We start from the raw sequence: 27,258 nt of genomic DNA, 5'->3' as shown, positions 1-27,258 counted from the left end.
GCAAGTGAGAAGAGGCTGAGTACAGGGCTACGGTAGGAAACTTTGTCACATGGTGTGAGCAGAGTTATCTGCAGCTTAATGTGGAAAAGACTAAGGAGCTGGTGGTAGACCTGAGGAGAGCTAAGGTACCGGTGACCCCTGTTTCCATCCAGGGGGTCAGTGTGGACATGGTGGAGTATTACAAATACCTGGGGATACGAATTGACAATAAACTGGACTGGTCAAAGAACACTGAGACTGTCTACAAGAAGGGTCAGAGCCGTCTCTATTTCCTGAGGAGACTGAGGTCCTTTAACATCTGCTGGACGATGCTGAGGATGTTCTACGAGTCTGTGGTGGCCAGTGCTATCATGTTTGCTGTTGTGTGCTGGGGCAGCAGGCTGAGGGTGGCAGACACCAACAGAATCAACAAACTCATTCGTAAGGCTGGTGATGTTGTGAGGATGGAACTGGACTCTCTGACGGTGGTGTCTGAAAAGAGGATGCTGTCTAAGTTGCATGCCATCTTGGTCAATGTCTCCCATCCACTAAATAATGTACTGGGTGGGCACAGGAGTACATTCAGCCAGAGACTCATTCCACTGAGATGCAGCACTGAGCGTCATAGGAAGTTATTCCTGCCAGTGGCCATCAAACTTTACAACTCCTCCCTCGGAGGGTCAGACATCCTGAGCCAATAGGCTGGTCCTGGACTTATTTCATAACTTACTGGCATAACTTACATATTACTATTTAACTATTTATGGTTCTATTACTATTTATTATTTATGGAGCAACTGTAACGAAAACCAATTTCCCCTGGGATTAATAAAGTATGACTATGACTATGACTATGAATGCAATATTCAAAGTTCAAAGTAAATTTATTACCAAAGTATGTACTGTGTATTAGTGTTACAGTGATAGGGAAGGTGCAGTGCAAGTGGATCAATAAAGTAGAAGGGCCATGATGATGCAGATTCTGAGATCAAGATTTCATTTCTTGCATACAACTGTTCATGGGTGTTATAACAGCTGGATAGAAGTTCTCCTTGAGCCTTTTGTATCTTCTGGCCGATGGAAAGGGGTGGGGGGGGTCGTGAAGAAAGAATGTTGAGAGGGATTCTTGTTGATGCTGGCTGTTTTTCTGAGGCGGGGAAAATCAATAGATGAGAGGCTGTTTTCCATCTAAATCAGACTGCATTTACAACTCTGAAATTTCTTGCAGTCTTGTGTATAGCAGTTATCATACCAAGATCTGATACATCTTGATAGGTTTCTATGGCACATCCATAAAAATTGGTGAGGGCCATCAACGATATACAAAATTTTTTCAGCTTTCTGAGGAAGTAGAGGTGCTAGTATGTTTTCTTGGCATAGCATCCACAGTGACAGACCAGGACAAACTGTTGGAGATATTTACACCAAGGAACTTGAAGGTCTCAATCATCTCCACCTCAGCACCATTGATACAGACAGGGGTGTTCAGAATGCAATGTTGCTGGTAGTTTTATTAATTCTACTGGAGCGAAGCACTTTACTACTCAGGGTAAAAGAGAGGCAAAACTGAGCAGGCATGTGACGTCAGCCAGTAGAGCGGGACAAGTTTAAAAAAAAGACCGCCATATCCAGTGGGCAGAGGAGTGAAAGGTGGCACAGTGATAGGGCTTTGGCTCAATGGGCTTAGGCGGTGATGAGGTGAGGTAGGTTTACCTGTGTTAATTGCGGAAAAGAAGTAGAGTGTGTGTGAGGCGGGTTTTCTGTGCTCGGTGTCGGATGTGGGAGGTCCTGGAGTCTCCCAGCCTCCCAGATGATCATATCTGTACCCGGTGCGTCGAGCTGCAGCTCCTAAGGGACCGTGTTAGGGAACTGGAGATGCAGCTCGATGACCTTCGTCTGGTCGGGGAGAGCGAGGAGTTGATAGAAAGAAGTTATAGACAGGTGGTCATACCAGGGCCAGACAAGTGGGTCACAGTCAAGAGAGGGAAGGGGAAGTGTCAGGTACTAGAGAGTACCCCTGTGGCTGTACCCCTTGACAATAAGTACTCCTGTTTGAGTACTGTTGGGGGAGACAGCCTACTTGGGGGAAGCAACAGTGGCTGTGCCTCTGGCACAGAGTCCGGCCCTGTGGCTCAGAAGGGTAGGGAAAGGAAGAGGAAGGCAGTAGTGATAGGGAACTCTATAGTGAGGGGGTCAGATAGGTGATTCTGTGGATGCCGGAAAGAAACTCGTATAGTAGTTTGCCTCCCAGGTGCCAGGGTCCAGGATGTTTCAGATCGCGTTCACAATATCCTGCAGTGGGAGGGAGAACAGCCTGAAGTCGTGGTACATATTGGTACCAACGACATAGGTAGGAAAAGGGAAGAGATCCTGAAAAAAGACTACAGGGAGTTAGGAAGGAAGTTGAGAAGCAGGACCTCAAAGGTAGTCACCTCGGGATTGTTGCCTGTGCCACGCGACAGTGCACATAGGAATAGAATGAGGGAGAGGATAAATGCGTGGCTGAGGGATTGGAGCAGGGGGCAGGGATTCAGATTTCTGGATTATTGGGACCTCTTTTTGGGGCAGGTGTGACCTGTACAAAGAGGACAGGTTGCACTTGAATCCCGGGGGACCAATATCCTGGTGGGGAGGTTAGCTAAGGCTATTGGGGAGAGTTTAAACTAGAATTGTTGGGGGGTGGGAACCGAACTGAAGAGACTGGGGAAGAGGCGGTTGGCTCACAAATAGAGAAAGCTTGGAGACAGTGTGTGAGGGAGGATAGGCAGGTGACAGAGAAGGGACGTGCTCAGACGGTAGGTTTGAGATATGTCTATTTTAATTCAAGGAGTATTATGAACAAAGCAGATGAGCTTAGAACGTGGATCAGTACTTGGAGCTATGATGTGGTGGCCATTACAGAGACTTGGATGGCTCAGAGACAGGAATGGTTACTTCAAGTGCTGGGTTTTAGATGTTTCAGAAAGGACAGGGAGGGAGGCAAAAGAGGTGGGGGTATGGCACTGTTGATCAGAGATAGTGTCACAGCTGCAGAAAAGGTGGACATCATGGAGTGATTGTCTACCGGGTCTCTGTGTGTGGAGGTTAGGAACAGGAAGGGGTCAATAACTTTACTGGGTGTTTTTTATAGGCCGCCCAATATTAACAGGGAAAAAGAGGAGCAGATAGGGAAACAGATCCTGGAAAGGTGTAATAATAACAGAGTTGTCGTGATGGGAGATTTTAAATTCCCAAATATTGATTGGCATCTCCTTAGAGCAAGGGGTTTAGATGGGGTGGAGTTTGTTAGGTGTGTTCAGGAAGGTTTCTTGACACAATATGTAGATAAGCCTACAAGAGAAGAGGCTGTACTTGATTTGGTATTGGGAAATGAACCTGGTCAGGTGTCAGATCTCTCAGTGGGAGAGCATTTTGGAGATGGTGATCATAATTGTATCTCCTTTACAATAGCATTAGAGGGAGATAGGAACAGACAAGTTAGAAAAGCGTTTCATTGGAGTATGGGGAATTATGAAGCTATCAGGCAGGAAATTGGAAGCCTAAATTGGGAATAGATGTTCTCGGGGAAAAGTACGGAAGGAATGTGCCAAATGTTCAGGGGATATTTTTGTGGAGTTCTGCATAGGTACATTCCAATGAGACAGGGAAGTTATGGGAGGGTACAAGAACCGTGGTATACATGGGCTGTAATAAATCTAGTCAAGAAGAAAAGAAAAGCTTACAAAAGGTTCAGAGAGCTAGGTAATGTTAGAGATCTAGAAGATTATAAGGCTAACAGGAAGGAGCTTAAAAGGAAATTAGGAGAGCCAGACGGGGCCATGAGAAGGCCTTGGCGGGCAGGATTAAGGAAAACCCCAAGGCATTCTACAAGTATGTGAAGAGCAAGAGGACAAGACGTGAAAGAATAGGACCTATCAAGTGTGACAGTGGGGAAGCATGTATGGAACTGAAGGAAATAGCAGAGGTACTTAATGAATACTTCAGTATTCACTGTGGAAAAGGATCTTGGTGATTGTAGTGATGACTTGCAGCAGACTGAAAAGCTTGAGCATGTTGATATTAAGAAAGAGGATGTGCTGGAGCTTTTGGAAAGCATCAAGTTGGATAAGTCACTGGGACCGGATGAGATGTACCCCTGGCTACTGTGGGAGGCGAGGGAGGAGGTTGCTGAGCCTCTGGCGATTATCTTTGATTCATCAATGGGGACAAGAGAGGTCCCGGAGGATTGGGGGGTTGCGGATGTTGTTCCTGTATTGAAGAAAGGGAGTAGAGATAGCCTGGGAAATTGTAGACCAGTGAGTCTTACTTCAGTGGTTGGTAAGTTGATGGAGAAGATCCTGAGGGGCAGGACTTATGAACATTTGGAGAGGTATAATATGATTAGGAATAGTCAGCATGGCTTTGTCAGGGCAGGTCATGCCTTACGAGCCTGATTGAACTTTTTGAGGATGTGACTAAACACTTTGATGAAGGAAGAGCAGTAGATGTAGTGTATATGGATTTCAGCAAGGCATTTGATGAGGTACCCTATGCAATAAGGTACCCTCTTATTGAGAAAGTAAGGAGGCATGGGTTCCAAGGAGACATTGCTTTGTGGATCCAGAACTGGCTTTCCCACAGAAGACAAAGAGTGGTAGTAGATGGGTCATGTTCTGCATGAAGGTCGGTGACCAGTGGTGTGCCTCAGGGATCTGTTCCGGGACCCTTACTCTTCGTGATTTTTATAAATGACCTGGATGAGGAAGTGGAGGGATGGGTTAGTAAGTTTGCTGATGACACAAAGGTTGGAGGTGTTGTGGATAGTGTGGAGGGCTGTCAGAGCTTACAGCGGGACATTGATAGGATGCAAAACTGGGCTGAGAAGTGGCAGATGGAGTTCAACCCAGATAAGTGTGAAGTGGTTCATTTTGGTAGGTCAAATATGATGGCAGAATATAGTATTAATGGTAAGACTCTTGGCAGTGTGGAGGATCAGAGGGATCTTGGGGTCCGAATCCATAGGATGCTCAAAGCAGCTGCACAGGTTGACTCTGTGGTTAAGAGGTCATACGGTGTATTGGCCTTCATTAATCGTGGAATTGAACTTAGGAGTCGAGAAGTACGGTAATGTTGCAGCTATATAGGACCCTGGTCAGACCCCACTTGGAGTACTGTGCTCAATTCTGGTCACCTCACTACAGGAAGGATGTGGAAGCCATAGAAAGGGTGCAGAGGAGATTTACAAGGATGTTGCCTGGATTGGGGAGCATGCATTATGAGAATAGGTTGAGTGAACTCCGCCTTTTCTCCTTGGGGCGATGGAGGATGAGAGGTGACCTGATAGAGGTGTACAAGATGATGAGAGGCATTGATTGTGTGGATAGTCAGAGGCTTTTTCCCAGGGCTGAAATGGTTGCCACAAGAGGACACAGGTTTAAGGTGCTGGGGAGTAGGTACAGAGGAGATGTCAGGGGTATGTTTTTTACTCAGAGAGTGGTGAGTGCATGGAATGGGCTGCTGGCAATGGTGGTGGAGGCAGATGTGATAGGGTCTTTTAAGAGACTTTTGGATAGGTACATGGAGCTTAGAAAAATAGAGGGCTATGGGTAAGCCTAGTAATTTCTAAGGTAGGGAAATGTTTGGCATGACTTTTAGGGCCGAAGGGCCTGTATTGTGCTGTAGGTTTTCTATGTTTCTATGTTTCATTCAAATGTTTTCTATATGCTCCATGCACATGCATAGTGTTTTTTGGGCCACATACCAGTGACACGTGCTGTTAAAATAAATGTGAGGACAAGAATATAGCCAGCAATTTTCTGATAGACTGTAAATATTTATATTAATACATTTATCCTTCTCTATCCACAGATTGAAAAATACCCTATTCAAGCAACAGATCACAGTGTTTGCATCAAAGGTATCTTCACTAAAAAACACATCTGCAATTCTCACCCAGCATAATAATATAATCGCAATGTGTTTTACATAAAATTCAGATTGTCATTTTTTTGCATAATCAGCATGTTTGAATATCATTATATTATATCAGCAGCAATGTCAAACTTAATGCTAGCTGAAAATCCTAGGACAAAGAAATGTACCACTTTAAAATCATTCATCTTGAAATTGTGCTGTGATATTAGTTTAGTTAACAATATTTTAAAATAAAGACATTAACCTATTAAATAAATCTTTGATTTAAAATAAATGAGTCAGGACCTTGATAATGAGGGAAGAAGTTTCATGATTCGACTGATAAGCTTATTTAAAATAATGTGCTATCAGTGCTGCTTGAGTTTTCTTCCTCACTGTTGCACAATTGATGGAGGACCTGTTTTATGTTCAGATAGCTTTTCAGGTTTTACTTTTGATAATATGTGTTGTGTATTCCATGATTCTCTGATAATATGAAGCGGGACAGAGACATCATATATAGAACTAGACAGTGCATTATCAAGGACATTAATAGAATTTAATTTTTCAAAAGGGAAATTGTACATTTTCCCAAACAAATCTGGAAATACATGTTAAGTTCAGAATTGTTTTGCTAAACAATCAGAGTATTAATTTGGAGGTTAAAAATTACATAAAGCTAACGAGATTCTGAGTTCCCAACTGAAAGAAAATCTTGCATTTATTTTTCACCTTTGTGACCTACAGAAATCCCTAGTGTAGGTAATGTAGCAGTAAACTTGCTTACAACAACCCCTGCAACGAATTATGCAATAATAGCAAGAAAAGCTATTCTATGAGATATCTTGACAGAGTGATAAATACTGACCAAGAATTACATCACCACACTTCACCAAAATTATTCCAGTATATTTTATGTCCCTCTGAAAGGAAAGGCAAAACCTCAGTTTATTTCTTCATCCAAGTGGCACCCTGCCCAGTGTTATAGACTATATGACCATAAGATATAGGAGCGGATTTAAGCCATTTGACCCAGCGAGTTTGCTCCACCATTTCATTATGGCTGATTCATTTTCCCTCTCAGCCCCAATCTCCTGCCTTCTCCCTGTATGGCTTCATGCCCTGACCAATCAAGCATCTATCAACCTCGGTCTTAAATATACATAAAGACTTGGCCTCCTCTGCCACGTGTGGTAACAAATTCCACAGACTCGCCATTTTCTGGCTAATGAAATTCCTCCTCATCGCCCTTACAAAAGGACAGCCCTCTATTCTGAGGCTCTGTCCTCTTCACATCCATTCTGTCAAGGCCTTTCAACATTGAATAGGTTTTAATTGGATTACTTCTTATTCTTCTGAATTCCAGTGAATACAGGCCCTTAGCCATCAAACACTCTTCATGTAACAAGCCTTTCAATCCTGAATTCATTCTTGTGAACCTCTTTTGAACTCTCTCCAGTGTCGGCACATCTTTTCTAAGGTAAGGCGCCCAGAACTGCTCACAATACTCCAAGTGAGGCCTCATTAGTGCTTCAAAAAGCCTCAACATTACATTCTTGCTTTTATATTCTAGTCTCTTGAAATGAATACAAACATCGCATTTGCCTTTCTCACTACCAACTCAACCTGCAAATTAACCTTTTGGGAATCGTGCACAAGGATTCCCTTTACGCTCAGACTTTTGAATTTTTTTCTCCACTTAGAAAATAGTCTATCTTTTTATTTTTTTCTACCAAAATGCATGGCCATACACTTCCCAACACTATATTCCATCTGCCAAATGTTTGCCCATTCTCCTATTCTGTCTAAGTCTTTCTGTATCATCTGTTCTTCCTCAAAACTACCTGCCCCTCCACCTGTCTTCGTATTATCTGCAAACTTTGCAGCAAAGCCATCAATTCCATCATCCAGGTCATTAACATTTAACACAAAAATAAGTCCCAACACAGAACCCTGTGGAATACAGTCACCAGCAGCCAACCCGAAAAGGCTCCCTTTATTCCCACTCATTGCCTCCTGCAAGTCAGCCATTGCTCTATCCCTGCTGGTACCTTTCCTGTAGTACCATGGGCTCTTAACTTGTTAAGCCGCCTCATGTGTGGCAGCTAGTTAAAGGCCTTCTGAAAATCCAAGTACACAACATCCACCAATTCTCCTTTGTCTATCCTGCTTGTTGTTTCTTTAAAGAATTCCAACAGATTTGTTAGGCAAGATTTCCCTTGAGGAAACAATGCCGTCTACAGCCTATTTTATCGTGTGCCTCCAAGTACCCTGAGACCTCCTTAGTAATCAACATCTTCCCAACCACTGAGGTCAGACTAACTGGCCTATAATTTCCTTTCTTCTGCCTCTCCCCCTTCTTGAAGAGTGGAGTGACATTTGCAATTTTCCAGTCCTCTGGAACCATTCCAGAATCTAATGATCCTTGAAATATCATTACTAATGCCTCCACAATCTCTTTCACCATCTCTTTTTGAACCCTGGGGTGTACACCATCTGGTCCAGATGACTTATCTATCTTCAGACCTTCCTGTTTCCCAAGAACCTTCTCTCTAGTAATGGCAATTTCACACACTTCTGATCCCAGACACCTTTGAACTTCCAGCATACTGCTTATGTCTTACACAATGAAGACTGATGCAAAATACTTGTTCAGTTCATCTGCCATTCCCTTGTCCCCATGATTACCTCTCCAACATCATTTTCTAGTGGTCCAATATCCACTCTTTCCTTTCTTGTACACTTTATGTATCTGAAGAAACTTTTGGTATCCTCTTTAGTATTATTGTCTAGTTTATTTTTGTGTTCCATTTTTTCCTTCTTAATGACTTTTTTAGGTGTCTCCTGTTGCCTTTTAAAAGCTTCCCAATCCTCTAACTTCCCAATCCTCTAACTTCCCACTAATTTTTGCTTTATTATATGCCCTCTTTTTGGCTTTGACTTATCTGTTAGCCACAGTCGTGTCATCTTTCCTTTAGAATACTTCTTCCTCTTTGGGATGTATATATCTTGTGCCATCCAAATTGCTTCCAAAAGTTCCAGCCATTGCTGCTCTGCCGTCATCCCTGTCGGTGCTCTTTTCCAATCAGTTCTGGTCAACTCCTTTCTCGTGCCTCTGTAATTTCCTTTACTCCACTATAAAACTGATATATCTGACTTTACCTTCTCCTTCTCAAATTCAAAGACGTATCCAATCAAATTATGATCACTTGCCCCTAAGGGTTCTTTTACATTAAGCTCTCTACCCAATTTTATTTCAGTGCACAAAACCCAATCCAGAGTAGCTGATCCTTAGTAGGCTCAACCACGAGCTGCTCTAAAAAGCCATCTCACAGGCATTCTAGAAGTTCCTACTCTTGGGATCCAGCACCAATTTGATTTTCCCAAACTACCTGCGTATTGAAATCCCCCATGACTATTGTAACATTGCCCTTTTGCCATGCGTTTTCTATCTCCTATTATAATTTGTAGACCACATCCTTACTAGTTTGGGGATCTGTATATATCAATCCCATCAGGGTCTTTTTACCCTTGAAGTTTCTTAGCTGCACCCACAACGATTTAACACCTTCTGCCCCATGTCTCCTCTTTTTAATGATTTGACTTCATTTTTTACCAACAGAGCCACACCATCTCCTCTGCCTTCCTGCTTGTCCTTTTGATATAATGTGTATCCTTGGACATTAAGCATCCAGCTATAATCTTCTTTTATCCATGATTCAGTGAGTCCCATTACATCAGGCATTCCAATCTGTAACTATGCTACAAGTTTATCTAACTTATACTGTATACTGAGTGCAGTCAGATATAACTCTTTCAGTCCTGTATTCACCCTTTTCAATTTTGTCTGCCTTTTATATTGCAACTCATCCTGTTGACTGCAATTTTGCCCTATCATCAGCCTCTCCTTGCCAGGAGTCTCACTACACATTGCTTCTGTTTGTAAACTAACTAACTCATCCTCAGCACTACCACTTCAGTTTTCATCCCCCTACCAAATTAGTTTAAACCCTCATTATAGCACACGCTCTTCGATTGAACTTAAAAATAAGCCCACCAGTGTTTCTCTTACATAAAGGAGATAGAGAGCCCAGTGACGTGGTGTCATGACCAACCTCTCCCTCAAAGTCAGCAAAACAAAGCGCTAATCATTGATTTCAGGAATGGTAGTGCACAAGCTCCTGTTTACAACAATGGTGCTGAAGTCAAGGAGTTTCTTGGAGTTAACATCACTAATACTGTCCTAGTTCCACGATGTTGATGCTAATGCCAGGAAAGCTCACCAGTGCTTCTACTTCTACTGGAGGTGAAAAAACTTTGATATGACCCCTTTAACCCTCACCAATGTTTATCTACGTGCTGTAGAGTGCATCCTATATGGCCAAGTTTTAATGAGTGAGGCAATATACAGTATAGAGGACCCTTTTCAGAATGATGCAACATTGGATCTCTTTGAGAATGGGGCAGGGTAAAAAGGGGCAGATAGGGAGTACTTTGGCTCTAGTGACTATAATTGTATTAGTTTTAAGATGGTATTGGTAAAGGATTGGTCAGGTCCACAGGAACAACATTGGAGTGAAAGCATGCTTAGGGAACTTGGCTGATGAAAGATATTGAAGCTCTGGTCAAGAAAAAGAAGGGAGCATACATAGAGTTTAGGAAGTCAGAATCAAGCAAATGACTATAAAAAGATTAGGAATACTCTTAAGAAGGATATCTGGAGGGCATAGGGCGTTTGAGATGGGTCTGGCAGGTAAAGTTAAGGAAAATCCAAGGAAGTTCCACATCTGTGTTAAGAGTAAAAGGGTGGTTAGAGAGAGAGAGAACAGGTCCTCTTCGAGATCAGCAATGTCCTGATCCACAGGGGATGTATGGGACCTCTTATAAATATTTCTCCTCTGTGTTTACTGAGGAGAAAATCATGGCTGTTCAAGAGATAAGGAAAACAAGTGGCTCCATGTTTTGGAGCCTATTCATATACCAGGAAGAGGCATCTGCAGCCTTACAGCACATTGAGGGGGTAAACCCACAGGACTTGACCAACTGCATCCTTGCACTTTGTGGAAAGCTAGAAAGGAAGTTGGGGAGGTCTGTGCAGAGCAGTTTGCTTCATCATTAGCCACTGCTGAACTTCTGAAAGATTAGAAGGTGTCTAATGTTGTTCCATTGTTTAAAAAGGATAACAAGGACATGTCAGGGAACAACAGACCAGTCAACCTGTCATCAGTAGTGGACAAGTTTTTGGAGGGCATTGTGAGGGTTAGAAGGAGTCTGATTAGGAGTCGGCATAGCTTCTTGTGTGAAAAACTGAACCTTTCAGAAGTTTTTTTTGAAAGGTAACCAAAAAATCAGGATAGAACAATTTTGATCACTGGGCCAAGGAGTGGCAAATGGATTTCAATGCAGATAAATATGGGATGATACATTTTGAAAAATCAAATCAGCAAAGACCTATTTATGAATGATAGGGAACTGGGGAGTATCATGGAACAGAGGGACTTAGGAGGACAGGTACACAGTTTATTGAAAGCAGTGTCACAGGGAGACAATCTGGTGAAAAAGCAATTTCATCAGTTAGGGCAGTGAGTATTGGAATTATGCTGCAGTTGCATAATTCATTGATGAGACTGCACTTTGAGCACTATGTACAGATTTGTTCGCCATGTTATAGAATGGTGTGGTTAAATTAGAAAGAGTGCAGAAAAGATGTACAAAGATGGGGCCAGGACTAAAGAGTCTGAGTGTTAGGGAGTTGCAGACCTGGCTGGGTCTTTATAACTTTGAATATAGGAGAATGAAGTGTGACCTTACAGAAATATTTACAATTATGAAAAGCAAAAATAAGGTGGAAGGTAACAGTCTTTTCCCTGGGGTAAGGGAGTGAAATACTAAGGGGCATAGATTTAGGGAGAGAGGGCAAAAATTTTAAAGGGCACTGGGAGACAACTTTTTGTCACAGAGGGCGGTGAACATATGGAACAAGCTGCCAGAAGAAATGTTTGAGGCAGGTCCAATAGTGTCATTTAGGAGCACTTGGATAGGTACATGGAGGGGCAAAGCTTAGACGAATATGGGGCAAACACAGGAAATCGAGGCTGGATGGGTGGGCACTGAGGTTGACACAGACAGGTAGGGAGGTAGGGACTGTATCCGTGCTGTATTACTCAATGACCCTATAGCACTAAAATAGAACAGATGGTGAGATATGAAATCTACAACAAGTTCTAGATTCCTTTCCCACCTGTAATGAACCATCATTCATTATTTCTTATCATCTGTATTAATTTTGTCAGGCTTTGTCAATGTGCAAAACTGAATGCACTAGCCTGCATGCTGTCGCATTGTAGTGCAAGATATTGGAGCCCTACACTCCCCAATGCTCTGTCACCATATCATCTGCTTAGCAAAGATGTGTAAAATATAGCTCAATAATGTCATGGCAGTGTTTCTGGATTTTACTAAGAGAGGTGCATCAAGAAATATTTATTCCCTGTGTAATATATCTGAAGTTAGATGATGGTGAGGGGGGTGGATGTATTTCATTCTGAAGTTATTACAGTTTTGAGTAATGCCATCTTTCAGCATTTACTAATGCTCAATTAATATCATTGACAGATGCTTCAGATCTCCCAGTACAGGATACAACAACTGTTAACCTGGAGCATTTAGTTGCAACGCCTTGGACAAGACGGGTAGAGACAAGTTTATCTCTGCTTTATTACCTTCTAAGTTAAAAGCTTATGCAAAGATTAAATTTCAAAGCATTCTGCCCTCAGCTTAGCCAGCATGTTGAAAAGATGCATTAATTCGAGTCTGCTCCACCATTCGATCAAGGCTGACCTATTTTCCCTCTCAACCCCATTCACCTGCCTTTTCCCTATAACCTTTCCTTACGAATCAAAACGCTATCAATCTCCACTTTAAATATACCCAATGATTTGGCCTCTACAGCCATCCGTAGAAATTAATTCCACAGATTCACCACACTCTGGCTAAAGAAATTCTTTTTCATCTCCGTACTCTGTACCCCAGTCAGATTAGATTGACAACATCTCCTACGCAATCCCCATCAGCACAGGTACACCACAAGGTTTGTGCTTCACCCCCTTCTCTACTCACTTTACATGTATGACTATGTGGCTAAGAAAGCACCAATGAAATATTCAAGTTTGCTGACGATACCACTGTCATTGGTCGAATCAAAGGTGGTGTCAAATCAGCATATAAGACAGAGTTTGAAGATTCGGTTGAGAGGTGCCACAACAGCAATTTCTTATTCAATGTGAGCAAGACCAAGGAGCTGTTTATTGACTTCAGGATGAGGAAACCAGTGGTCCACGAGCCAGTCCTCATTGGAGGTTCCAAGGTTGACAATTCAGCAACTTTAAATTTCTTGGTGTTATCAGTTCAGAGGACCTGTCCTGGTCCCAGCATGTACAGCAGCGCCTCTACTTCCTTAGGAATTTGTGAAGAGTTGGCATGACATCTAAAACTTCAACAAACTTCTATAGATGTGTATTGGAGAATACGCTGACTGGCTGCATCACAGCCTGGTATGGAAACACCAATGCCCTCGAACAGAAAATCCAATAAAAAGTGGCGGATGAGGCTCAGTCCACCCCAGCGTCGAGCACACCTATATGGAGTGTTGTCGCAGGAGAGCAGCAACCCTCATCAAGGACCTTCACCAACCAGGTCATTCTCTCTTCTCTCTGTTGTCATCAGGAAGAAGGTACAGGAGCCACAGAGGGGCAGAGAAATGACCTTGATAAGGAGGAAGGAGCACCTTTTGTTCCTCATACAAAAATCTAATAGCAAACTAGTGTTTACACTGCCCTAACAATGGAAAACGTTGCCTAAGGATCCTTACATTACAGAAAATAAAGAAAATCTCTCACAGGAAACATGGGAGATCTTCCATTTTGATAAGTATAAACTTTCCATTGACACTTGAAAATGGCATTTGGCTACAATGCTGAGCAGTAAAAACACCTATGTTAGACTTTTGTTTATTGGCTACACTGCCTACTTTATTGCTATAACTTTAAACAAATTCGTCTCCAAATTCCTAGACCTGGGACTCAATACCTCTCTTTGCAACTAGATCCTTGACTTCCTGACCCACAGAATGCAGTCAGTAAGCTTACGCAGCAACACCACCATGGTTATTCTCAGCACTGATGCCCCACCTTGGTTGTGTCCTTGGCTCCCTACTTTCACAACTGTGTGGCCAGATTCTGCTCTTACAAGTTTGTAGATGATACCACCACACAGGGCCTCAACTCAAATGACAATGAGTCAGAGTACAGGAAGGAGATAGAGAACCTACTGTCATGACAACAACCTTTCCAACAATGTCAACAAAACATAAGGTCTGGTCATTGACTTCAGGAAAGGGCAACGGTACACATGCTCCAAATTCGGTTTGTCACCATCAACCCCTACCAATTTTTATCAAAGCATCATAGGAAGCATCCTATCTGAATGCATTGTGGCTTGGTATGGCAACTGCTCTGCCTGGGACCACAGGAACTGCAGAGTTGTGAACACAACTCAGCTCAGCATGTCATGAAAACCAGTTTCCCATCTATGTACTGTGTGCTTGGTAAAGCAGCCAGCATAATCAAAGCCACCCCAGTCATTTTCCCTTCTGCCACCTCCCATCAGGCAGAAGTTAAAAAACCCTGAGAACATGTGCCATCAGGCTCAAGGGCAGCTTCTGTCCTAGTGTTATAAGACTATTAAACTGTTTCCTAGTATGATAAAATGGACTCTTGTCTTTAATATATCTCATAATAGCCTTGCACTTTATTGTCTACCTGCACTGCAGTTTGTCTGCAACAGTAGCACTTTATTCTGCACTTTTTTAAAACCTTGTATGACCTCAATGCACTGTTTTAATGAAATGATCTCTGTGAAAGATATCTAAGTCAAGTTTTTTATTGCGGTACATATGCCAATAAGATTAAACCAATCAATTTACCATTCTGACAACTTCCTTCCTTGTGTACCAATCTGTTTCTCAAATTTCTTTCCTTTTTTCTCTTAATTTTCACCTGATGAAAATGAAACCACTTTTGCTTTGCAGGATTTTGACTACTTAATTTTGACTGGGAATATGAGGGATTGTGGTTACTCATACCCATAATTTGGGTCAATCAAAGCTGAATAGAAAGCACAGGAACAGGTCCTTTGACCCAGAATGTTGTGCCAACCTAACTGAATTAGTATTCAAATGCCCACCAAACATCCCTTCTGCCTACAAAATGTCTATATCCTTTCATTTCATGCACATTCATGTGCCTATGAGCTATGTTCTTTGATCCCAAGATCCCTCTGCTCATTAGCACTGTTAAGGGTCTTTCCATTAACAAAGTACTGTCTTCTTATTTGATCTCCCAAAGTGGGAATTTGATCAGGTTAAACTATCTGCCATCTCTACGCCCATATCTGTAACTGATCTATGTTTCGCTGTTTGGCAGAGAGTTGTGGAGTATTTTCCATATGACTGTGGGAGAGATGTTTCTGGTCCTTTAATGTTCATTCTGAGTTATGAGTGTGATTATAAACTGATTCTTCCATGAATGAACAGCAACAGTTGAGATTCAGATCAATGTAGTTAAAAATCATACCAGAAACTAACTTGGATTTTATGCAATTGTCAACTGAGTCAGCTGAAAGTAATAAAAACAGCACAGGGTGTGTAAAATTATTGCACTATATTGTCTATATGTTATTAATAAGTGTTGTTAACTCATTCAGAAATGGCTCCCTTCAAATTTGTGAACAGCATTTTTGCCAGAATAACATTAGTATTTTGACTGCTCCACAGAATTTCTAAGTCCATAGGTTTTTGCAGTTCAGTATTTGTCCCCAGATTACAGATCCATGTTGTACATGCTTACCATAATACTAACTTAATTGTTCTATAATTTCATGCAGCCTGAAGAGAATGAGAGTCTGCACATCGAAGGAGACTGTTTATCAGAAGAAGGTAAAAGAACCATTTTTTTACAATTCCATGGCCTTAAATATTAAATCTGTTTTTATTCAGGTTGTAATCAAGTGTCAAATTATCAATTATAATTTGACAAACATTGCACTAAAAATATAAACCAAGTTTTGGTTAAACTACCAGTTACCGTCAATATTTCTTCTGCATTTTTTATTTTTTAATTTTTTATTTGTAGCTACCTAATTATTGGGTGGCTTGACTAATTTTTTGTATCATTCTCTGCATCCAAAGTTATAAACAAACTAGAGAGGACCATGGGTATAAAGTCTTAACCCCTTGTCCTGGAGTTGTGGAGAAACTTCTCCCTCAAGCAATGATTTTAGATGCCACTGGGGAGGTAGAACACAGTAATCTTTGGGGGAATAACAATACATATTTGTTTCCAAATAACTAGGATATTTTCAAGTGTGCTCACTAAGACCTTTCATACATCATGTGATGCATGTTTATTTCCGCCAACATTGGAAGCACAAGCACAGTCGCCCATCCATGTCAGGCAGGTATCTTGATGAACTGCCTCAATGACAGACATGCATATACAAATGGAGGCCATGCCAAAACCATGTTGTAACTCCGAGGCCTTTGACAACCAGTAACATTCATATTCATAGAAACCTCTGGGTCTGGAAAACATGTGATGCATTTTGGATTATAGTAGGGTGAATGTAATCAGGTCTATCTACAGATTATTTTAGTTACTATTGTTGCCATTGATGAAATATAAAGCACAAGAATTAGGAGCAGAATTAAGATTATACTGACACATTCAGATTCCTTATCCCATTTGAGCTCCTGTATGCATTTGCAATCCAAGAGACCTGAAAAAGCAGTCATGATAAAGTGGGTGAGAACTAAAAATATTTAGTTATATATTTTTTTACTTTTACTGTAATTGATTTTTTCTCCTTTGCTTTCTGTTCTCTGCAGCTGCTAACTATCCCCTCAACAGATACAGTACATTGGGTGGAGTATTCAGAATCAGAATCAGGTTTAATATTATTGGCATGTGTCATGAAATTTGTTGTTTTGTGGCAGCAGCACACTGAAGTATATGGTAATAAAAACTATAAATTACATAAGCAGTATATACAAAAAATAAATTGAGTAAGTAGTGCAAAAAGAGAGTGAAAAATACTGAGGAACTGTTCGTGGGTTAATTGTCCATTCAGAAATCCGATGACAGAGCAGAAGAAGCTGTTCCTGAAACACTGAGTGTGTTTCGTCAGGCTCTTGTACCTCCTCCTTGCCGATAGCATAGTCTGTAATTTTCGATGTCAGTGTTTTTTAAAAAAACTGAGAGGAACTTTGTGCAGGTAGAATTTCTTGTTGAACTGCCTCAAAGTATAATAGGTCCAAATATTTCGGAAACTTTTTGGAATTATGAGAAGGCATCTATTTGCCACAATGAATGTGGGATAAGGGAAAGAAGGTTGGAACTTGGGAAAAGATCTAGACCCAGCAAACTCTCTTTCTGGTCCGTTGGAATTTTCAGAGAGTAAGCTCTGAATATGAGAGCGGGGAATATGCCAGAACTATAAGGCTTGTTAGATTGAAGCTTGAGTATTGTATGTAGTTCTGCTCTCTGTGTTACAACATAGATGTGATTATACTAGAAGGGTTGCAGAAGAGATTTAGGAAGATGTTGCCAGAACTGGTAAACTGTAGCTATAAGGAAAGATTAGATAAGCTAGAGCAGAGATGAAGAAAACCTTGTTCAGACAGCAAATAGCATGAGTCTGAAACTCACTGTCCTAACTGAGTGACAGAAAAAGCTGTGAATTTCTAAAATACGTGATCATGAAGTAGCAACTATTCGACAGCAGATTGCCAGAATGCTAAGAATGTTTTACCAAAACCAAGAGGAGCACCAGAAAAGCTAAGAATAACCCTGTGGTTTAGGTTATGTTGTTGTGATCTGAAAATCTCTCCCAAAACCCAGCAGCATGTGTTTAGCAGGTGTCCCATGAACTATTATCTATATTCAAGCCTAAATATTAAGTGCCTGTTTGAGGCGTTTTTCAGAAATCATTTTATTTTGTTTTCAGTGAATGACTTGATGCACACTTTTCATATGTTGTTTTCAGTGATAAATGTAGGTACTAGGAAATGTTGTGATGAGCAGTTTTCTAAAGCTATTCTTTACTTCTCACTTGCAGATATGAAAGACAGTAAATCATGCAAATATTGTCTAGAAACACGCAGGAACTCATTGTTAACTTCAACATGCATTACTCCTCCTTGCATTGGTGACATGATGAATGATGAAGATTTGTTATACACATTGAGGTTAAAGCTGGATCCACACCACCCAACCATCAAAAACTGGAGGAACTTTGCCAGCAAATGGGGCATGACCTATGATGAACTGTGTTTCTTGGAGCAGAAGCAACAAAGTCCAACTTTAGAATTCTTGCTGAAGAATAGCGACCGAACTGTAGCACAGTTGATAGAACTCTGCAGGTTTTATAAGAGGGTGGATGTATTGAAAGTGCTGGAGGCATGGGTAGAGAGAGAGTGGCCTAAACAGTGGCATACAAAATAAAACAAAGGTAAAAGTTTTTCTGCCAATTTGTGTCAATCATATATAGACAGATCTCTGATGTTTTGGTGCTTTTTAATGCTCAGTGCTAAAACTTTCACAAAGTGATCATTAGAATTGAGGAGCATTAGGAAGGGTGAAAGAATTGTGTGCACTTAAGTGTCTGCCTATTCATCTGCAACTCTGACTGTTCCTTTACCCTCTAAAAATGTAGTTCATTTTACATTGGAAACTTCAGGACAATCCAGACACGCTGAATTTCTGGTAAGGCTGAATGTGTTTGTTTAGGTCTGAGAAACTTTGAAAATATTTTAAAATCATAATGGATTAAATGCTACTTTTCTGCATAAAACGTTGTTTTGCTGCTTGTTTTAAGCTATAACTTGAAATACCGAGGGTGCTCGTTTGCTGTCATTTTTCAGTTAACGCATAAAGCTTTAGAAACACATCAACACCATAACTTACAGTAACTTAAAGCCCATCAAAGGAATTCTTGATAATCTAAAAATCTAACATTTGAATCCAATGAAAGTAGGATGGTAGTGAACATTCTGTGTACTTGTTGCAAAGATTATGGCAGAAATATATAATGTGAATGACCCTTCCAAACTGCCCATTTTCAGTCTAACATTAATCTCCTGCTTGAATTAGAAAAAAAATGTCATTGCAACCCTCATTTTCATAACAATTTCCATGAAATAATAGATCAGTGAGTTCAGAACAAAATTTAAAGAAAAACCTTTATATTATCCATTTAAGAATGTACAGATAAAGTGCTGGCAACATATTAAAACTGAGTTGCAAAATTTGATCATCAAAGAGACCAATTTAAAGCTAATTATCCCACACGTAGTTGATATAATATTCCCATAAATATCATTATTACATGGTTACTTCAATAAAAATGGAGTCTTTTACTTTAGAATAAAGCAATAACATTTAACACATAGGACTGACATTTCAAGAAATATTTAATATATTTCAAAGTTTACATTTTCAAAACTTTAAAGAAACTATTTTATACATCAAATTTGATATTGAAGAATTAAGAAAACGCTGTACAATCCTGATCACGCTCTCTCTCTCTCTCTCTCTCTCTCTCTCTCTAATATATACTGTATATACTTAAATATTTTAAACAGATATCTTTAGCTTATTCCATATATCACCTAGTATGGTCATTTGTATTACATGTAAGTTTGATGAATGAAGTTTTGCGCAAGATTGACAAATAAGTGATTATATAATTTTAGACTTTATCATGTCACTAAAATAACTTGCAGATTTTTAGGAGTCTGTGAAAATTGAGGTATGTTTTTAAGCAGGGTCCTAGTTTAGAAGTATCACCTTCAAAGAATGTCAGAATTGATTTGATTGTTTTGTGGTTTTAATTTTTAAAAAATTTTTGCCAAAGTTTTATTCTGATGGATATCTAGCATCCTTTGAAGGAGTCTATGACACATCTCTTTGGAGTCTGTATGTTTTTCAGGGGGATCTACATATCTATCACAAAAAAAAATGGTAAAAGTTAGAATAAGCCAAGGATCCAAGGGAAAAGAAAAGACTGAAAAAGACCTAATCTCAAAAAATAAGGTTGGAAGTAGGCAATCAGTATTATTCCAGAAGCAATCTTTTTGCACGAAGTATTCTTCCAGAAGGTTACCTTTATGCTTAGGTTCATTTATTAAACTTCATTTCATGGAAGTCCCATACTCTAGCACATCAAAAAGCTAGAATTAGTCATTGAAGAGGACGGTTTGGCCCACCAAAATAGCACAGAGCTTCCATTTTATTCTCCCTGCATTCTCATCAACTCACTAGTCTACACGAGAGAAAACAGAGAGTAGCCAATTAACCTGCCAGCCTGCATGTAGGAGGAAACCTGGTCAACCCAAAGGAAAACGTGGTCACAGGGAAAGGTTGCAATTTCTAAACAGTGCAAGGTTATGACTGGCCCAGGCTCATTATTGCTGTGAGGAAGCAGCTCTAGCAGCTGAATCACTATGTCTGCTACAGACTTCGAATGTGGATCCATGAAAAAGTCAGTATTCCAGAATAGCCTAACTTACTGCTATTCTGAATTTAATAATGTTCCTGCTTTTTATTAAGTCTGGCTGAATACAATACATCAAAGATGATTTCTTTTGCTGAGGCTGATTTAAAAGGATTATATATCTGTTACTGAAATCAACCATGCTTTAATAATCATTACCTTCAGTTATTAGACACAGAAAACTCAAGCTCTGGGAATATAGATTTTGTTGTAAATCTCCCAGAAGAATTTGCTTCCCTGGCCTTTGTGAAATCAACTGATCCCTTTGATTTATGATTAAAATTGAATAATTTTGAGAATTTGAACTTACTTTTTTTACTCATGGAATCGGCATTGACATTCATTGTGCTGGAAGATTTTGCTTGTAAATTAGCATTGTATTTTCCCTGTGCAGTTGCATCATCAAGGTCAGATACAGATGATGACCTTATTTTAAATGTTTCTCTTGAAAATTTATTCTCATCTGTACTTAGTCTAACTTTGGGAACATTTATTTGAGCAGAAGGATTTGGTATGTTCACATCAACACCAACTTCACGAAACTCGCCGTTCAAATTTGGAGAACTAACACTATTTTTTGTATGCTTGGCACCTATGCTTGCACCTTTCAGTTTTCTTTCAGACATGTCAATACCTGCACCTCCTTTTATATGCGCAGTAGGTAGGTTGAGATCTACATTTCCTGGAGACATGTTAAGTGAAGGCTTCTTCAAACCCGAGCCTTTTGCACTTATATCAGGAACTTCAAGGTTCATGTCAGGCATATCAAAACCTATACCATTTTTAGGATTTTTAAGGTCCATATCTCCCTTAAGGGATGGAGCATGTATTTCAGCCTTAGGAACATTCAAATTACCACCTACATTTAGGGAAGGCTGTTCCATTCCTGAAATTTCCACATTAGGTTTTTTGAAAGTTGGAACCTTCAATTTTGCATCTACATCACTTGTCACAGTTGGTGTTTTCAAACTGAAGTTAGTATCTGGACTTGACCACTTTGTGCTAGGCATTTTAATATCCATGTTTCCATTTGAACCTTGCATTCCAAAATCTGGAGTTTCATAATTACCCTTAATATTAGGACTTGACACACCAATGCTAGGCAAAGAACCACCAACATCCAGATCAGGTGCTTTGGGACCAGACATTCGGAAAGAAGGCAATTCAACCTTTGGCATTTTAAACTTTCCTTTTGCATTAGGGACATCAACATTAGGACCATTGATGTCAACATTTGGGCCTTTGAGATCAACTCTTGGACCTCTGATATCCCCCTGAATGTCTGGGGCAGAAAGATCTATCTGACCTTTTGGTAGGCTCAGCCCATTATCAGGACCTGACAATGACAATTTATTACTTGGCCACTTCACTCCTGGTAATTTAAACTTCCCTCCTGTAAATTCTGCATCTGGCAAATTTGCATCTATTTCCCCTTCAGGAAGTTTCATGTCAACATCTGGAGTTTCAAAATTTCCCTTAACATTAGGACCCAACGCATCAAAACTGGGACCATCAAAATCAACATCTGGGCCTTTGGGACCAGATAGACCAAAGGAAGGCATCTTTAAGCTTGGCATTTTGAACTTTCCCTTTGCATCAGGGCCTTCAATGTTAGGACCATTGATGTCAACATTTGGGCCTTTGAGATCAAAGCTTGGACCTCTGATATCCCCCTGAATGTCAGGAGCAGAAAGATCTATCTGACCTTCTGGTAAGTTCAGCCCCTTATCAGGACCTGACAATGACAGTTTATTACCTGGCCATTTTACTCCAGGTAATTTAAACTTTCCTCCCTTAAGTTCTGCATCTGGCAAGTTTGCATCTATTTTCCCTTTGGGAAGTTTCAAGTCAATGTCTGGAGTTTCAAAATTTCCCTTAACATTTGGACCTGACACATCAACACTGGGAGCATTTATTGAACCATTAAAATCAACATCTGGGCCTTTGGGACCAGATAGACCAAAGGAAGGCATCTTTAAGCTTGGCATTTTGAACTTCCCTTGTGCATCAGGGACATCAACATTAGGGCCATTGATGTCAAGATTTGGGCCTTTGAGATCAAAGCTTGGACCTCTGATATCCCCCTGAAAGTTGGGAGCAGAAAGATCTATCTGACCTTCTGGTAGGTTCAGCCCTTTATCAGGACCTGACAATGACAATTTATTATTTGGCCATTTTACTCCAGGTAATTTAAACTTTCCTCCTTTAAGTTCTGCATCTGGAAGGTCTGCATCTATTTCCCCTTTGAGAAGTTTCAAATCAACATCTGGACCTTCAAAATTTCCCTTAACATTTGGACCTGACACATCAATACCGGGCGCTTTTAATGAACCATCAAAATCCACATTGGGTCCTTTGGGTCCAGATAGTCCGAAGGAGGGCATTTTCCATTTCCCTTTCGCGTCAGGAAGATCCACACCTCCTTTAAGGTCCACATCAGGAGTTTTTATATCTGCCTTCACATCTGGTATAGACATGTCCAGTTCAGGCCCTTTTGGTTTATTTCCAGAGAGGGAAAATGTAGGTTTTTTGAATTTTGGGAACTTAAATTTACCTTCTGTGCCAAAGCCATCCACTTTTGGAGCATTTATGTCAACATTTGGACCTTTGAAATCTCCTTCTATTTTTGGAGTAGAGAGATCTAACTTTGGTGTTGATAAGTTTAGGTCCACATCTGGAACAGAAACCTTTCCTCCAGACATATTGAATGAAGGTTTCTTTATGCTTGGGCCTTTCAACTTTACTTCAGGAACTTCAAGATTCAAATCAGGCATATCATAATCTGTGCTTAACTCAGGCTTATTAAAACCTATACCAGCAGATCGGATTCCTGCTTTAAGATCTGGAGCTGAAATATCAGCATCAGGAATTTTAAGATTACCACCTAGGTTCATATCAGGTCCTTCAATTCCAGTTATGTTTAAATTGGGTTTCTTCAGCTTTGCATCTAAATCTCCTGTCATTTTTGGTGCTTTTAAGTTGAGGCTTGTGTCTGGAGTTGACAAATTAGCACTTGGCATCCTAAACTCTGGCATTTTAAATTTTGGTTTATTAATCTCTGCTTTGGGGATGTTGATATCAATGTCTCCTTTTGGAAGATTTAAGTCAACATTTGGAGTGTCAAAATTTCCTTTAATATTCGGACCAGACACATCAATACCAGGGCCTTTCAAGGAACCATCAACATCCAAATCCAGTGTTTTGGGTCCAGATAGACCAAAGGAAGGCATCTTTAAGCTTGGCATTTTAAACTTTCCCTTTGCATCAGGCACATCAACATTAGGACCGTTGATGTCAATATTTGGACCTTTCACATCAAGGTTAGGACCTTTGATATCTCCCTGAAAGTTGGGGGCAGAAAGATCTAGCTGACCTTCTGGTAGGTTCAGCCCTTTATCAGGACCTGACAATGACAATTTATTATTTGGCCATTTTACTCCAGGTAATTTAAACTTTCCTCCTTTAAGTTCTGCATCTGGAAGGTCTGCATCTATTTCCCCTTTGGGAAGTTTCAAATCAACATCTGGACCTTCAAAATTTCCCTTAACATTTGGACCTGACACATCAATACCGGGCGCTTTTAATGAACCATCAAAATCCACATTGGGTCCTTTGGGTCCAGATAGTCCGAAGGAGGGCATTTTCCATTTCCCTTTCATGTCAGGAAGATCCACACCTCCTTTAAGGTCCACATCAGGAGTTTTTACATCTGCCTTCACATCTGGTATAGACATGTCCAGTTCAGGCCCTTTCGGTTTATTTCCAGAGAGGGAAAATGTAGGTTTTTTGAATTTTGGGAACTTAAATTTACCTTCTGTACCAAAGCCATCCACTTTTGGAGCATTTATGTCAATGCTTGGACCTTTGAAATCTCCTTCTACTTTTGGAGTAGAGAGATCTAACTTTGGTGTTGATAAGTTTAGGTCCACATCTGGAACAGAAACATTTCCTCCAGACATATTAAATGAAGGTTTCTTTATGCTTGGGCCTTTCAGCTTTACCTCAGGAACTTCAAGATTCATATCAGGCATATCATAATCTGTGTTTAACTGTGGTTTATTAAAGCCTATGCCAGGAGTTCGGATTCCTGCTTTAAGATCTGGAGCTGAAATATCAGCATCAGGTAGTTTAAGATTACCACCTAGGTTCACATCAGGTCCTTCAATTCCAGTAACATTTAAATTGGGTTTCTTCAGTTTTGCATCTAAATCTCCTGTCACTTCTGGTGCTTTTAAGTTGAGGCTTATGTCTGGAGTTGACAAGTTTGCACTTGGCATCTTAAACACTGGCATTTTAAATTTTGGTTTATTAATTTCTGCTTTGGGGATGTTGATATCAATGTCTCCTTTTGGAAGATTTAAGTCAACATTTGGAGTGTCAAAATTCCCTTTAATATTTGGACCAGACACATCGATACCAGGGCCTTTCAAGGAACCATCAACATCCAGATCTGGTGTGTTGGGTCCAGATAGACCAAAGGAAGGCATCTTTAAGCTTGGCATTTTAAACTTTCCCTTTGCATCAGGCACATCAACATTAGGACCGTTGATGTCAATATTTGGACCCTTCACATCAAGGTTAGGACCTTTGATATCTCCCTGAAAGTTGGGGGCAGAAAGATCTATCTGACCTTCTGGTAGGTTCAGCCCTTTATCAGGACCTGACAATGACAATTTATTATTTGGCCATTTTACTCCAGGTAATTTAAACTTTCCTCCTTTAAGTTCTGCATCTGGAAGGTCTGCATCTATTTCCCCTTTGAGAAGTTTCAAATCAACATCTGGACCTTCAAAATTTCCCTTAACATTTGGACCTGACACATCAATACTGGGCGCTTTTAATGAACCATCGAAATCCACATTGGGTCCTTTGGGTCCAGATAGTCCAAAGGAGGGCATTTTCCATTTCCCTTTCGCGTCAGGAAGATCCACACTTCCTTTAAGGTCCACATCAGGAGTTTTTATATCAGCCTTTACATCTGGTATAGACATGTCCAGTTCAGGCCCTTTCGATTTATTTCCAGAGAGGGTAAATGTAGGTTTTTTAAATTTTGGGAACCTCATTTTGCCTTCTGCACCAAAGTTGTCAGTTTCAATGCTTGGAGCTTCAAGATCAATATTTGGTGTTGATAAATTCAGGTCAACATCTGAAATGGAAATAATTTTCACATGTTAATTAAAGATATTTTTAATAATATGACTTCGTTTTTCACTTAAAGTGTCATGTTTCTTTGTCTTTATTGCACCATTTGCACTCATCCCATTTCTTGAAATATCCATGTCAGTAGATCTTTTCTCTGCCGAACACATGTTGGTATACTATCCATTACTGAATATTTGCTAATTTGTTCACTTTATCCTGAGATTAAATTTGGAACTGTTAGTTTGCATCTGTTACTTAAAGATTAGGAGCAATTTTATTTCTTCTTAACTTTTGAGGTACATTTAATTTTAGGAATATTTTATATTGCAGTTTTTATGTATTGATTAAGATGTTAATGATCATTTTGCCCCCAGTAAATAAAATGTTTGCTGGATGATGAATTTGCAGGTTAGTAAATTTTTGTTACTCGCTCGTATTATCAAACTGCACTCGTCTGGAAGGCTTCTCCATAACTCAGCCTGCTAAATCCAATTTTCCTCACAGGAAGATGGAATATTGAAATTCCCTTAAATCTATCATCTATGATATTAATCACTATACCTCTTTTTGGGCCAGATTATCAATAGGTGTTGTGTTTATGACATCTTGCACATCATTAAACATTGTAACACACATATTAGTTTTGGTCATTTTTATTGTAGTATTGAAAATCTGCAAGTTCTCCTGATCATAAATTTCATCTTCCACCATGAATCTATGAGCTCTAGTTCTAGCGTCACGCAACTTCAGCAAAAATGCCTACTTCCCTTTACCCTGTCTATACACATCACAACTTTATACCTCTCTCAAAACTCCCTTAATTCTCCCACGTTCAAGGGAATAAAGGTCTAATCTATTCATTATTTCCTTATAACTCAGGTCCTCAAATTCTGGCAATACCTTTATATATTTTCTCTGCATTCTTTTAAGCTTATTGATACCTTTCTTGCAGGTAGGTGACCAGAACTGCACATAATACTCCAAATTTGGCCTCACTGATGTCTTATACCACTTCAACATAACATCCCACTCTTGTACTACATTTTTCTGATTTATGAAGTCAAATGTGCCAAAAGCTCCCTTTATGGTCCTTTCTGTGACACCACTTTCAGGGAATTATGGATCTGTATTCTCAGATCTTTCTGTTCTACAGCACTCCTCAGTGATCAACTGCTCATCATGTAAGTCCTACCTTGGTTTGTCCTCCCAAAGTGCAACACCTCACACTTGCCTGAATTAAATTCCATATGCCATTTTTCAACCCATTTTTTCCAGCTGTTTCAGATCCTACTGCAAGTCTTCCTTGCTTTCCACTTTGCTCCCAATCTTGCTGTCATCCACAAATTTGCTGATCCAGTTTACCACATGATCATCGAAAACATTAATATGGATGACAAACAGTAACAGGCACAGTACCAGTCCCTGCAGCTCACCCCTAGTTACTGGCCTCCAGTCAAAAGGCAACCATCTGGCTTCTCCTGCTGAGCTAATTTTGAATCCAGTTTACTACATCCTCAATGAAAGTGACTGAAATTTCTGGACCAGGCCCCCATGGTGGGACTTTGTCAAACTCTTGCTGAAGTCCATGTAGACAAAATTCATTGCCTTTTTCTCATCAACTTTCTGCTAGCCTCCTTG

The 27,258-nt window shown here is 40.2% G+C and overlaps 2 protein-coding genes across 2 annotated transcripts in view; one reads left to right on the top strand and one right to left on the bottom strand.

Moving 5' to 3' along the window:
* edaradd (EDAR-associated death domain) overlaps positions 1-18,574 on the top strand; it is a 95,409-nt gene extending 76,835 nt beyond the window's left edge. The window contains exons 3-6 of the mRNA XM_072264882.1: positions 5,827-5,875; positions 12,487-12,563; positions 15,814-15,865; positions 18,043-18,574. Coding sequence (XP_072120983.1) covers positions 5,827-5,875; positions 12,487-12,563; positions 15,814-15,865; positions 18,043-18,428 — 564 coding nt within the window. The 3' untranslated portion in view covers positions 18,429-18,574. The remainder of the gene's footprint in view (positions 1-5,826; positions 5,876-12,486; positions 12,564-15,813; positions 15,866-18,042) is intronic.
* A 1,235-nt stretch (positions 18,575-19,809) lies between these two features.
* LOC140201182 (neuroblast differentiation-associated protein AHNAK) overlaps positions 19,810-27,258 on the bottom strand; it is a 31,519-nt gene continuing 24,070 nt past the window's right edge. The window contains exon 6 of the mRNA XM_072264881.1: positions 19,810-25,624. Within this exon, the coding sequence (XP_072120982.1) occupies positions 20,640-25,624 (4,985 nt within the window). The 3' untranslated portion in view covers positions 19,810-20,639. The remainder of the gene's footprint in view (positions 25,625-27,258) is intronic.

The sequence above is a fragment of the Mobula birostris genome, chromosome 8 (genome assembly GCF_030028105.1).
Source record: "Mobula birostris isolate sMobBir1 chromosome 8, sMobBir1.hap1, whole genome shotgun sequence".
NCBI lineage: Eukaryota > Metazoa > Chordata > Chondrichthyes > Myliobatiformes > Myliobatidae > Mobula > Mobula birostris.
The sequence above is the reverse complement of the archived record's forward strand: the minus strand, read 5'-3'. Positions and strand labels throughout refer to the sequence as shown.